The sequence below is a fragment of the Calonectris borealis genome, chromosome 1 (genome assembly GCF_964195595.1).
Source record: "Calonectris borealis chromosome 1, bCalBor7.hap1.2, whole genome shotgun sequence".
NCBI classification, from domain to species: domain Eukaryota; kingdom Metazoa; phylum Chordata; class Aves; order Procellariiformes; family Procellariidae; genus Calonectris; species Calonectris borealis.
In genome coordinates, this window is record NC_134312.1 from 80,139,985 (window position 1) to 80,154,627 (window position 14,643).

The window sequence follows — 14,643 nt, forward strand, 5'->3', positions numbered from 1 at the left end:
CTCTGTAGAGGTTGACTTAATGCATCTCTTCAATTATTGTAGTCAAGGTGAAATTTCATGGTGAAACTTTCCTGACTCACTGTGAGCTGAGGAAGCCTTTCAAAAACGATGACAGCAAGCAATATGCCAACTGTTTTATCCACCTCATTGTGGCTACTGGCAAAATACTAGGGAGCTGCTATTTTGAAGTTGCTTGTAGATGGCAGTTGTTGGGGCTGAGTGTTTGGTCACTTGTGGGTTTAAATGTTTATAGAGTCCCCTGGCAGGCAGCGAATCTGGAATGTGGTAATGCCAAGCTCTTTCCTAGCACTCATCACCAATAATCTCAAAGGACCACACCAAACGTGTGTTGATGTAGTCGCTTTTACCAGTAGACTAAACTGCAGCAAGGCTGTTCGCTCAAGTACACACAAGGTTCATGCTGGTTCTGCTACCAGCGCTGCCTCTCTCTCTTCCTAAGCTGTTGCTTGAACAACCCTACCATTGAACTGTCTATCCTTGGCCTTAATGCAAAGGGAAAAATTTAACTGACTGGTTAGGAAACTCTTTCAGAAAAATTCTAGTAGCAGGGTATCTGGTTGCATAACCTTAGAAGCACGAGATACCAGCCATGTTCCTGTTTGATGGATCCCATAGAGAGAAGCCCTAGGGAGTTCTGGAGTTACGAAGAACTGTTCTCAGTGGTGTGAGCGCAACAGGTACCTCCTGGAAGCATGACTCTAACAAGCCTCAAAAAGCCTGGAGGACAAATGTGACCTTGTGCATTCACGCGTCTGTGTAGGCCAGGAGTTGCGTGTGGCTGAAGCACAGAGCTACGGTTGGTTGCAGAACTGGACTGATGTTTGCAGTTCTGCTTCCAGCCATGTTACTGACTCATGTTGCAAACAGGGTTGAAGCTCATTTTTCCACAAGCCCAGTGCCTTGACCTCCTTGTGATATTACCATTCCACACCTTTTGGGAATGTGGCCAGGACAGTTACGAGGGCTACTCTTTCAGGATGCACTCGTTAAATGTATTGACCTTGAGAGGCACATGCTGTCCTTTTTCAAGACAGCTTAATTCTGAAATTACTTAGCTCATTTGAGCTTTGCTCTTTCTGTAACTCAGGTTGTCCATGTCTCTAATAAAAAGAAAAAGACTTACCTAATGTCTGTAAATTGCTTTGATATTTGGGTTAAAGGTGCTGGAAAAAAATGCGGGATTAGTAAGAGAGGGCATTTCAAAGGCACTAATAAGAGTCAGATAGCTAACTCCCCTTTGTGCCTTGTAAAATGTGTTCTGCAAATATTACCAATTCACACATTACTGTGGACATCCAAGGTGTGTGGAAAAAGTAACTGCATTTCCACAACTGCTTTTTGGTTTTTACTGCCCTGTTCTTATGAATACTAGGAAACAATGAATCAAATGTATTTATTTATAACAGTAAATCTCAATGAAGCTGTCTTGGTATAAATCAGGTTACCGTATGCCTTTAGGAGGTTGATCAGTGCGGAAGGAAAGGCAGCAGGTACTGGAAGCGTAATGTCTTAGTTTGATACAGCACCTCCTGGGTGTTGAGGGAAGTGCATGGGGTTCTGGATTTAATTTCGCCTTCTGCTTGCACTTTCCTCCTGCTGTTGGGCAGTGAGAAGGCCCTTTGAAGCCACTTAGCCCTTGTCTTTGCAGCAGTGATTCAGTATTTCTGTGAGCATGAAATGTGACCTGAGGTTGGACTGTATCCTGCCTTCTTCGGGAGGGAGGAAAGGGACTTCAGGTCTCCCATCTATCCTCTAGTGCCTGTTTGCAGAGGCAGGCATCTGTGTGGCTATGTTTCAGAAGTGTTCCTCTTTTTATAAATATCTCATTCAATAAACAAAACGAGCAGCTGCAGTGTGGTTCGATGATCGGAGCTGTGGATCGCAGCAGGAAATGCTAGGAAGTGGCTGGTCTCGCTGCGAATCGCTGGTATATGCACCAGTGGTGAGAAGGTGCAAATGGGCAGTGAGGCTGCAGAATGGGCACAGAGAGCTGCACCTCGCGGGAACGTGAAGCGTAGTCAGACGCTTCAGGTCAGGGAAGGAGCTGCATAAGTTGAAAGCAGAATAATGCTTTCAAGCTCCACAGGTGCGTCTTTCACCACGTCCCAGTGAACATCCCTGTTTGTTAACTAAGAAAAACTAAATTCGTATGAGCTAATGGATTGCTGTTGCCTGGACAGTGATGAGTAGCATGAAACTGAGTGGACACAGTAAGGTGTTAAAGAGTTTGTGGGAGACTGGAATATAAGATTGAACAATTTCTGGTTAATAAGACTGAGCTGAAAGCCACGGAGGCTGTACTCGCAGAAATAACAACATAGTGGTGGTGGAGTGAACCAGGCCTGTCTTCCCACTCCGTCTAAACCCAGAATAGTTAGTGTTGAGATGGATCATTTATTTTCCACATGCGGTCAGTCTTCTCTGCCATGACTGTCAGCAGTGGTGGCTATAGTATAGTGGCGGGACTCCTGATGTTGAGGCAAAACTTCTGGTTCTGCGTGAGCTCCTGAGCAGCAAGCTGAAAGCAGCACCTTGCGCCAGAATAAGCTGGGCTTGCTTTGAAGTGAAGTGGTGGCTGAGAGATGCAAGACTTTCTAGGTACTCCATGGCCCATTTCTTTTTGGATGTCACCTAGTCTGCCTGAAGAGTTTTCTGCTTTGGTACATTTAGTTATTTACTCACAAACCTCTCCTTCCCTTTGCTGGCGGTGAGGATGCTAACGTTACTTTCTGCAGGTGCCTTTATCAGCCTCAGTCTAGTTGACTGCCACACGGCCGCGATAACATTGTGGTTCGTAGTGGAAGCAATTACCTTCTCTTGCTCCAGCACCAAGTTTGTCTTTTCCATTTGCCAGAGAATCAGGGTCAGGGTGGGGAGCTGCATATGTACTCTCCTGTAAATGCTCAGAAATACAGAAGCAAAAGGAGCTACCTTCATGTATGTGGATGTAAATCCATGCTGTTTGCCCTGCCATCATTAAATGTCAGCAGCACGGTTTGGGGGAATAACACGCATTGCCTTTCAGGAAGCATATGATAATGATGGTTTTTTATGATTCTGTAAAATTGTGGCTATGTTTATTTACAAAGGGCATAATTTGTGCTGTGATTGGAGTACAGGCTTGGAATATGAAAGAATTTTCCCGTCAGATCAGATGAAATGTCATTCTTAAATTTCTTGGCAGACGTTTTCAGAAATAAAAACCTAACAGTGATAATTATGAAACTAACGCAACATTCACAAATTGCCCTTTAATTCTATTTGACTGTCCTTGCGTAGCTACTTTCTGTATGCTGACTTACTTATTTGGTTGCAAGTTAAACTACTTCAAAGAAAGTGCTAGTAACTAGTTTAGGCAAGAAAAAAAAAAGTACTACGTTACTCGATGGTAAATAGAGTAGTTTTTAGTGATAGAGTATGGTTTTCTGCAGCAAAGACAAAACTAATTGCTTAATATCTTCAAAATACTATGAAGGAGTAAACTGTTAAATACTTAATAAACATCCTCAGATCATGACTGATTTGTTAGCACAACATTAAGTGTTTTTGGCACTTTCTGTAATGGTACTCATGCATGTATCATGAAGTTGCTGTCAGATTTTCACCAACATAAAACTCTGAGTCTCCCCACTTATGTGTCAGTTCCCTTTCCTCCCTTAGCAAATTTCTGAGAAGACCCTTGGAAACTTAATGGACCTTTTGAAAATTAAACCCATCACCCTAAAAGCTGTTTGGGCCCTGGCCGCAGCGCCAGGCAGCACCTTGCCCGTGCCACGCTTGCCCTCAAATGGACAGGCTGCGAGCTCCGTGGCTCCCTGGGCAGCCGGGTGCTTCGCTAGTGCTGCTCGCCCCCACCACGCGCAAACACTTCCTTCCTTCCACCCACTTCCCCCTCCCCGCCTTGGTTTCACACCTCTGTTCCAAAGTTCACGTTGTCTTCTCTCTTTCTCTCTCTTCCCCCCCCCCGCTTTCTTTTTAACAGCAGGAAAGAATTTCCTACACACCTCCAGTGAGCCCGGTACCAAATTACACTTCCTCGTCACCACTACATGTCCCAGTGCCTCGAGCGATCAGGATGGAGGAAGACACGATCAGACTGCCGGCACACCTGCGTGAGTGTCAGCGCGGAGGCTTCTTACGTTCTTGAACTGAGGAGGGTGTGGGGCGGGGTGAGGAGGTGTTTCTACTTTTGTGGAAGAGAGCGGGGAAGGCCCCTGGCTTTAGACTTTTTTTTTTTTTTTAAAAAAAGCTCTAGCTGGTTTGATTTTTCTAAATGTTCTTTTTAACCAAAGGAAATTACTCTTAAATACAGTACATTCTATCCCCCCCCCCGCCCCATGCCCTGCACTCTGTGAAGGATTTGGCTTATTTTTCATGACAGGCACAAACGTGGAGGTTTTATTTTGATGGGAAGTGCTATGTTTCCTTCCATAGTATAGGAATTTCTCAGCAATGTGCTGCGACGCAAGGTCAGAGTTTCACAAACGTGGCAAGTGGGGTGCACTTGTGCTGTGGGTATTTTTCAGGTTGTTATGGGTCTCAATATTAAATACTCCTGGTGCCCGGGCTCTCTACTACAGAGCGTGTGTGCTGACAGCAGCAGCGGGAGAGGAGGAAGAATGAGCTTAGCTGTGCACAAAAGGATGCTGCAAAGGAGGAAGGGTATATCACTGACATTGGGTCAAAAACTGGAGCTGGGGGCAAGGCGAGAGCCAGGCGCTTCCTTGCTGAGATGATTTAATGTTTGAGGAATAGGAAAGGCCAAGGGCTGTTGGCCAGCGAGAGGTGAATTAGTGAGACAGGATGGGGACAAGGAAGAGTGGAATTTTCCTTTTTGGAGGGGAGGCAGTTCTGATGTAAATCGAGAGGTTTTAAGTAAACTTTCATCAGGTGTTACATTCCTGGGGGACTTGAGCGACAACAAGCAACAGGGCCAGGAGCAAATGTAACTTTGTGTGTTGCCATCTGACAGATGGGTTTGGGATTTCAGAGGGAGGAAAAAAAAGTCCATGTTTATCACAAGACATTCTCATTCCTGTCCTCAGCTGTCTTTCAGGCACTCTCCTTTTCTGGATGCAAACCGTGCTCCCAGTGCTTTTGTAATCCTGTGCTCGCTCCCTTGCTGGCCGCTGAGTTGCACTGCCCCAAGGTCACTCGTTGCACGGTCCTGTTTTTGCCTGCTGCTCCCACTTACTCTCTTCTGCCTGTGCTGTAGTGTGGCCCAGGTTGTACCTTTTCTGTGCTTTCTGATGGGAATGGGAGCTGGCGCTGCAGCATTTCTGACCGTCTGGTCGCTGCCTGAGTATCTCCAAGCTCCCAGGCCCTGCTTGCTGCGCGTGTGGCTGCTGGCCTGTTTCCCCAGCCTGGGGAGGACTTGCTGCCACACTTACAGGGCATTTCTATGCTTTGCCCAAAACTTAGACACAAAGAAACCAATGCAGAAGCAGTTCTTCTCCAGCAGTTCTTTTCCCCACTGTGGTTTTTAATCCCCGAGATCTTTTTTTTCCCCCCCCCCTCACTGCATTGGTTGGTACTATTTACTTCTGCTCTGGGAGCCGCTGTCTGTCCTCTCCACAGCTAGGATCACAGCTGACTTTCCAGTTACTTACTGCCTTCCCCACAGGCTCTGACATGCCCAAGGCAGGAAGGCAGAGACCCTTGGTACTGAAAGGGGTGGCACGCAGTGTTCACTACCTGCTTCCTTCCCATCGGCTAGCCAGCATGCTAGATAGTGTGAAGCTTATAAGGCTTCCTCTCAGTGAAAACTTTTTATCCAGTATTTTTAGGTGTGATCCAACCTTTCACCTTGATTTTTGTTTTGGTTTTTCTTTTCTTTTGATTGGCACGTTTTTAAACTTGCAAGGAAACTTCTTTCCCATTAGTATTTCCACACCAGTCTGACTCGTTGTAGTGTAAAAACACAGACGATTAATCATTAAATATCTGTGGAATAGTCTTCCACAAAGTTAGTGTGGTCATAAACAACATGGAGCATGTTTACATAGCCTTACTAGTTGTAGTCCCTGACAGTATAGTATTTTGTAGCTCAGTATGCAGTCAATATTGACCCAAACACTGTCACCAAACAACTGACCCAAACACTGTTAGAACCACTGTTTAAAGTATATAGATTCACAGCTAGGCCAGAAAGGACCATTATGAGTTCCTAAAACGATCTCTGGTATAACTTGAGTTACAGAACTTCACTCAGTAACTCCTGTGTTTAGATGGAGTAACTGTTTGAGCTACAGCACGTTATGCAGAAAGATTTCTGCTCTTCATGTAAAGACTTCAGTGATGGGGAGGATACAAGGTCTCTAGATGTTCTTTCAATGCTTAATTATCCTCCTTATTTGCTTTTTTTTTAAGTGCCCTATTTATAGTTTGAATTAGTCAAGCTTCAGTTTCTATTAGATCTCATTATCTCCTTTCCTGCTAAATATTGTCAAAAGACTACTCCTGATATTTAGGTGCTTTTAGATAAAGTAACTTCTTAACCTTTTCTTGGCTAAACTGGATAGGAAGAGAGGTTCTTAAGGCTGTCAATCTTCCTTTAAAGCTTCCAGATTTCAAATTCTGTTTGTATCATCTCTGTGAACTGTTTACCACTTTAGACATCCTTAATGTGGGACAACAGAACTGAAGATCATATTTCAGGAGTAGTCTTCCTAATACCAGGCATAGAATAACTAAGTGGCTTTTGGATCTCGGGTCATAAGGTTTAAGTGGTATTAACATGGGATTTTGCAATTCCTGCATGGACCCCTCTCTTTTTTTTTTTTTTTTTTTTTTTTTTTGAGATGTGTCTGAGAGGTGCCTTTGGTCCTAAATCCAAACTGCCTTAGAAGTCAGGCGAAGTAGGTGATTTATAGTTCAGGCTGTGGTACTGTGCGTGAAGATTGGGTTTAGATCTGCAAAGTCTGAGGGTTTTCTAGGTCTGAGATTCTGTTTGGTTCCAGCCTTATTGTTGTTTTTGTTGATTAGGTGAAGCGTAATAACTTCTCTCAACCCTCACTCATTCCAGTGCAACAGGGAGATATGGTAAGTTTCTCCAGTCATAGACAGAGCTGATAGCTTGTCAGGCCTCCGCTCGTTCTCTGTTTCCATGACATTCTGATGGCATTTACCGAAATAAAGGCAGAGTTCAGTCCTAACCCGTACATCTTCATTTCTGCCAGCTTGCAAGTTTAACAGCTATGCTACAGGTGCAGCTGAAAACAGCAGTTGGCCCAAGCGAAGGTAGAACTAGAGACAAACATTTCGGATGGAACATGTGCACTCTGTGGATTGAGAGTGTTTTATGCCTTCCTATTAGAAATTTCACTGTTTCTAATGTTTAAGAGCACTCTGAAGGCACTAACGGCCAATAGCATCAGGACAATTAGTAGAGCAATTTCCTTTGGTGCAATAAATTATTTTTCACTGTTAGGTGAGCAAATGGGTCTTAGCTACACTGAGCTGATTTGATCCAGAGACTGGAAAAGGGAGAAGTGCAAAGTTTAGAAGGGTGGAATGCAGACCCCTCTTTGCTACAAGCATGCAGAGGAGGAGTCCTTCTCTTTGGTCAACACAGCTAGAAATGTAGAGAAACCTCTTTTTCTGGGGATGATGTGAAGGCACTTTCCCCTTCTCACACAGCCTTTCTTGTTTTAATTAGCTGCTTTCTTCCCAGCCTGCTCTATTCCTATAGTATAGGAGTACGATGTATTCAGTCTTGACTTTAAAGCTCTGGGAGAGAGAATCATTTTCTGGTAATACACACCTCTCCCTGATGCTGTACTTCTCTGCAAGGGACTTTTGACCCACACTTTTAAACATACTTGTTTGCCTAACATCCACTTCTTACCTAGTAACTGAGTATTGGGGGCATTGTAAACAAACTATCAGCGGGGAGCTGGAGAATATGTTTCCCTCTCGTTTAGGTATGTAGTCAGAAAGTACAGTGATCCCCAGTTCGCTTTTGGTCCCTGGTGTGTATGCTGTGGCAGCTTTGCAGCATATCTGATCTTCTCTTGACTGCACTAATGTCAGATAGAAGGAGTGTTTGGAAAATGGAGATGTTTACTGAGGATTTAAGAGAAGCAAGTTCAGCTCTCGCACAAGGCTCTACTCTTGGTGCCTTCTGTGACCTTGGACATCTTGTTTTAGTTTCCCTGCTATAAAATGAAAAAAACATGAGTGCAAAGACTCTTAAAAGTTGTGAAAATTAGTATAGTGACTGCCCAGATATTGTGATAATGAAGAATGCTGAGATAGGTGGAAGTCCTGAAACTATTTGCATACCCCTTATCTCTGAGGAAACTTACTCCATATTACCACAGAGAGAAAGCGCTCGCGCGCACTCGCGCACGCTCGCTCGCTCTCTCAAATTAAAACCAATCTTTTTGTCCTGTCTGGTACAATGTCATTAGTTACTCATTTTGTGCTATGGCCAATACCTTGTGGTAAAAAGTTCTTGGAACTGGATAGAGGATACAGCATTTCAGAGATGGATATGAGAACCCTTTCCTGTGTCTATTAATATGCTCTGAATCAGAGAGAAAATAGCTTTTTCCTTTTTTGTAATATGCAAGATGAAAATAAGGTGGTTTGCCTTCTACAACAGCAACTGTAAATATGTGCTAAAGGCTTCATGGTTTTCTTTGTCTCCTTCAACATAAAACTTCTTCAACAAGAGACACAGAAATATCAGTGCTGAAAAAGGACTTGTTGCATGCTCTGATCCTGTGCAGCAGCATTCCCCCTTGCACGTTTCTGTGATTTGTACAGTCTGATTTTTATCTCTGAAGGGCATCTTCCCTTGGGAACGCGTGTGTGTTTGTTTAGGGAGAGGGACCTCACGGGCAAAGATTTCACAGTGTTTTCTATTGATACAAGCATGAACAAGAATTCATTTCTTTCTCTGAACTAATTACTCTTCTTTCTTTAGTGTTGGCATCCTTCATACGCCTGCAGCCCATTGTCATAGCAAGGCACACTGCACATACTTTTCTGTACTTTTCTGTATACATGAAGCAATTATTCTTGGCAGCAACTAATTTTTCTTGCTGTTGCTTTTTTCTGAACCCCCAACAGCTTGTACTGATGTTCAGAGTAAAATGACACACTCTAGATGTCAGGATACCTGCATCACCTCATAGGGGAGAACTTTTACATTGGAACTGCAGTGCTGTTATTGTCTTGCCTGCACTCACTTTTTGGGGGTCGTGGTGGTGGGGAAAGGTAAGGACGTATTTCTAAAATCGTTTGAGTATTTTTTGTTTCAAATGTAGGCTTGAGTTCTGGTCTTTGGTTTTCCAGTATGCGATAGTTCCAGCCTACAGCTGATTTTGATGAACTTCAGAGTATCCAGACCTCATCACATAGAACTAGTGAGATCACATTTTTTATTTTAGTATTTCTGTGTCCCTTGTAATTACTGTCTGTTCTACTGCCTTCATTAAGGAGGTCAGAGGGAAATTTATTTAGTTTTCTGCAATGATTCTATTGAAGGCTTAAAGTTTTTAGTGAGTGTTTCATAGGAATCTTTCTGCATGCCTATTTATACTGATATTTGATGCTCTGTTTTGGTGGGGACCAGTCCAGTGGCTCTGTATTGGTTCGACATCTTTGTGACCCTAGCTGTACCACATTCTGCAAAAAAGCCCTCTGTACAACCCCCACGTAGGGCAGGCCAGGCAGTTGGGCAGGTTCTTTAAACTAAGGCATTTATCAGACCTGAAAGCAGTTTATTACGAGTTAGTTTCTTCTGATCACACACTGTTGCTTATATGCATCATTTGTGTTTTAAGGGCACCAGTTTTCTTTTTTTTTTTTTTTAAAGGAATGCAGGAAACAATTAGAAGGAGGAGGAAACAACAACACTGTCAGGGTTGCCAAGGATCCTTTTTTTTCTGTATAGTGTCTATTAATTATGCTGCTCCTTTTATTAATCCTTTGGCACCTGTTAATTATTCTACACTTTTGCCTAGCAGCTGGAAAGCCACTTCGAAGCATTAAGCATATTGTTATTTAGTTACTAGAATATTCAATGCATTGAACTGAAAGTATGTAGTGAGACGGGGAAAAAAAGCCCTTCACCCTAAGCCACATTTAGAGCAGCAAGCAATAAAAATATTTGCTTTGGAAGGATCTTTGTGGAACAAAACTGACTGACGCACATACAGAGAAAATAAAATAAAAGCTGCATAAGACAAAGGGACTGTGAGAGGTGGCCAGAATGTCAAATTAATGACTCTGAGACGAATCCTGGTCCCACTGAAATGAGTGCTTAAATTCCCACTGATTTTAGTGGGGTCTGGACTGGCCTCTTTCTCAGATGATTGGCTTCTTCCAGCCCCCTCTTTGCTCTTCTCTGATATTATGGCCACTTAAGCCTTGTTCCTCCCTCTTACTGACCTTTATATGCTTGCCTTTCCTCCTAATCTCATTTTCATCTTATACTTCATTCTCTCTCTGAGTAGCTAGTCCTCTCCTAACTAATCCCAACCTACTAAAAAAAAAAAAAAAATTAAGCCAGGATGGTGGCCCTACTTGCTACCACCTGACTGTTTGCAGTATTTAATCTTCTTGATGTTGCATCTTCTTACTCCACCATGGGCTTTTCTTGTACGTTTAACGTTGTGAGCTATGCAGGGCAGGGCCCATCTGCTTCCTCTGTTCAGCAGCGCCTCCTGTTCTTTCAATTCATAACTCATAATAATCTACTGACAGACTAGCTGGACTGTGGAAATCCCAGCCAGCCGTCCTGTCAGCCTCAGTGACCATTATTTCGGTCAGCCCTAGTGAAGTGTCTGGGCCTGGCTCCTTCGTGATTGTGAGTTACATCCAGTTGTTAGGTTAGGCAAACAGGATGAAAATCATGAGCAAGGGAGATGTCGGTTATGCCTGCCTCCTACCTAAGGTGGCCTCTTCCACAGGCAGCCTCAGGTGCTCCTCCGAATTAACCTACCTGCCTGCCTCCTGGGTGTTTCTTATAGTGAATCTCAGGCCAGCTTTGAAGTGATCATACAGGCAGGCAATTTGGATGGGTGGGAAGCCCAGTCTCACGTTCACTCTTGCACCATGGCTGGGCACAGTGTAGATGCAGCTATTTTACTTGAAAGAGCTTTATCCAGAATATGTTGGACTGGGAAGAGCGAAACCTCATTACTGATCTAGCTGGGAAAATCGTGGCTTTTGGACCAGGAAAATCCTGCTTTACATTTTCTTTGTTCATCACCTGTGGGAAACTGAGCCCCTTGTCACTGGGTTTGCATCGGGGTGACTCAGTGCCAATTTAGCTGTCACCCTTGATGTAAACAGCTGGCGAGTCGAACCCTAAATCTGTTAGCTCCTTACCGCTGCCTGGTGACTGTGGCAGAGGCATCCAGGTTAAGTGTGAAAAAACGTGTTGTAAAGGGCCAGTGCTGTGAGCTGGTTTCTGCTTCTTGAGAGAGTAATTTGGAGTCAAGTGCGTTTTTTTTAACGTACCTGGTTGTTACCCAGACAGAGTTAACACAGCAGTTTCCTGCACCGACAGTCCTCAGTGGAAGTGTGTGGAGGGATGAGATGCTTCCTGCCCCGGTGGGAACGCTCAAAGCAGTCTTGAGGCGGGAGAGCGAGAGACCGGAGAGCCTACAGTGTGGGAGTCCCAGTCTTTCACCCTCCTGGAAAGCTTCACTTCAGGGTTTTAAATCTTCAAAATGCAGACTCACCTCTATTCAGAGGGGAAAGGGAGCCATGTCGCTTTAATCTGGGATTCAAGCCGAACCCTTGTGGAATTCCCCTGGAAAGTGTGGGGAGGAATAAGAAGCAAAAGCAGCAGGACATTTATGGTATTGCTGGGTTTGAAGCATTTTTAGCTTTGTCTTAAAGGGACGCTGTCAAGATCAGTGAACCTAAAATTAGCTTGCTTTTCTCTTTCCATCCCAAATGTGTCTGTTTAATTTTTAATTTGTGTTATATTATAAATGCTTCCATGTTCTTTTTTTTTTTTTTAAGAAATAAAATTAATGTAAAGAACCCAGTGTTCATAAATAGCCCTACAATTAAAGAAAACACAGAAGAGAAACTGTGTGTAAGCCATGACTAACAATTCCACAATAACAAACCATTGTGTGGTGAGCGCCTTGCAACAAAACACAAGTGTGGTAGAAAACCCTGCGGAAACAACATAGCATGCATGCAATGTCCACTCCCCTAATAAAAAACAGAGCTGAGTCTCTGCATATTGGAAGAGAGCACCACTGTCCAGCACTTGGAGGAGCATGTAGTGTGTGAGGAGAAACCTGCTGCAGCTTCAAGGTACCAGGGATTAATGTAATAGGTCATGTGTATACACACACAGAGAGAAAACAATTATTTTATGTCCTTTATGAGAGGCTGGACTTCCTTCTGCTGTACTTATACAGTACTGCTGTACTTATACATACTCCCTTATGCTGGCACTCCTTGTGATACTAACAAATACAGCCTAACAGGGTTTTACATCCATTTTACAACTCCCCATTTTACTGCTGGAGCAGAAGGACTAAATGATTCATAAGTTTGTTGAAGAAATTTTTGGTAAAATGGTTCCATCCAGATTTGGAGGCCCAATCCAACACCTCAGCCAAGAGCCTTTTCTCAAGATCGTTTTCCAAAGATACCTGAGAGGGGGAAGCACTTGTGCATCAGCCATTCCACTGTTGTGGATGCTTGTGCGCTCTCTGTCTTTTATGGAATGAATAAGTTTGAATGCGCTCGCTCCTCATGCAAACTTTGTTTCATGCAGGACTAGCACGCTGCTATTAATGTAGCAGTGATCTTTGTTCAAGGACTTACAAGTTATTTATATATTTAATAAGCATATGGTTGGTGATGTTGTGGGCTAATAAACAGTCACCATCATTGGCTTTCTAGAGTCAAAGCATTGGGATACTTGCTCAGCTCCAGATCTTTGTTTATGAGTCTTTATGCATAAAAATCATACCCTGGGAATAGCCCTAAGCACCCTGCTTTATTTACTGCATATGCCTGTCTGGTTTTGATCTCCATATACTTTTGTATCCCACTGAAAAAAAGTGTCCATTCTGCATTGGCAGCAATGTTAAGTAGCTCTATGGCAATTATACAGAGCAGAAAATGAAAATGCTAAATTACACCATGGCAAGTTAAAATGAAATTAATGTCTCTAATGATTAACCAACATATCCTTCCTGCCTTAAGAGTCCACAGGCATAGGATGGGGTCTTCTGCAGTCAGTAGAGAGGTAGGATGAGGGACTCCTGTGGCAAAATCCTCGGTGTTATGGGGGTTGATTTGGAGACAGTGCAAGTCTTCCTATTTGAGAGTTTATTGAGTGGATCCTTGCAGCTGGAGATTCGCTATTGAAGTCGCAGAGTTACTTGTAGTACTGTATCGCATGTGCTGCAAAAAACTGGACCTATCTCCTGCGGGCAAGCAATGTTCTATCCATGTCCTGCATGGCCTTTGCCCTGTCGTGGTGCTGTGACATGCAGAAGCAATGGTATCCTGATATGGGCTTTTGGCATCACATACTCCCTTCTCAAAGGAAGAGCAGTAGTTTCACTGACTTTTGGACTATGCACCACTGGGCATGCCCTGGGGGTGGAGGAGGAAGCAGTGAATTGGGCAACAGGAGTTCAGTCGGAAGGGTCTGACAACTATACTGACCACAATGAAGACCTGGTCTGAAGAAACCAGTTGTAGTCAGCACCGTGAGAGTCATTTCTTTGCCAGAGTGATAAATTTTGCAAATGCTTTCTGGTAGGGATAAGCTCTAGGAACTGCTGGTAATGAAATTGCACTCTCTCAGCATCCTGCAAAAAAGGTTTATTTTCTTAACTTATTAATACGTTCTCAGCATTCTCCCTCTTTCAGTTCTCTAGAAGCATTTTTTTTATGTTTCCCTCAGGTGTCTTAAAGCTTCTTATTTGCAGAACAAACCTCCCGAAGGGGCTGTGACCTGGTCAGAGCACTGACATTTTATTTTAAACCCATGAGCAGCAAAAAAACAGAATATTTTTGAAGGGAAATTTCCTTTTTGGGTTTGTATCCCTGAAAGAATTTCCGATGTAGGCAGACAGTAATTCCCAGCTACATACTTCCTGATAAGGAAACAGCTCCAATAAATGCAGCTATAAATAGCTACCTTTTTATTTTTTAAAAAATGTAGGGAGATTTGTTTAGCCTTTCTTTCAAACTGTTGAAAGAAGGGGACAGTGAGGATAAGAGTCTTAGGTTTGGCATCCATTGGCTCTCCAGATCCACAAATTAAGATTTTAATCTGCATCTGTGCATTTAATTATGTAAAGTTTAGATGTCTGTTTATTTCTGCTCATTCTTCTCACAACACTGTAAAAGAAAAAAACACCTGCTTTTTATATGGTAAACATAAATTGCATTTTGCCTTCCTCACGAGGGAAAAGTATTACCTGCTTTAAGCAGGATTCATAATGCTTTTGCTATGTGCCTATATTTTAGTGCTTCTCTTTCTATATATAGTTTGTTAAGGTGCCTTGTCATCTCAGAGTAAGTAGCATGATCTTCAACTGCGTTTTTTTCACATTTACTGTGGATGTGCTGTAGCAAATTCATAGTTAGACATAAATTCCCTTTTTTCTAAAAGTAACTTGTTGG

General features: G+C 43.2%; 1 protein-coding gene and 1 long non-coding RNA gene across 3 annotated transcripts in view; both read left to right on the forward strand.

Annotated features, from left to right (window-relative positions):
• The window catches only part of ETV6 (ETS variant transcription factor 6), a 139,626-nt gene that overhangs the window by 43,175 nt on the left and 81,808 nt on the right, over positions 1-14,643 (forward strand). The window contains exon 2 of one of the 2 annotated variants that reach the window (XM_075162366.1): positions 4,004-4,133. In XM_075162366.1, coding sequence (XP_075018467.1) covers positions 4,004-4,133 — 130 coding nt within the window. The remainder of the gene's footprint in view (positions 1-4,003; positions 4,134-14,643) is intronic. The other variant, XM_075162374.1, reaches the window with a different exon arrangement.
• On the forward strand, positions 4,140-14,637 carry LOC142087779 (uncharacterized). The gene is made up of 3 exons (XR_012675593.1): positions 4,140-4,683; positions 9,294-9,392; positions 11,509-14,637. It is a non-coding gene; the product is annotated as an uncharacterized LOC142087779 (long non-coding RNA).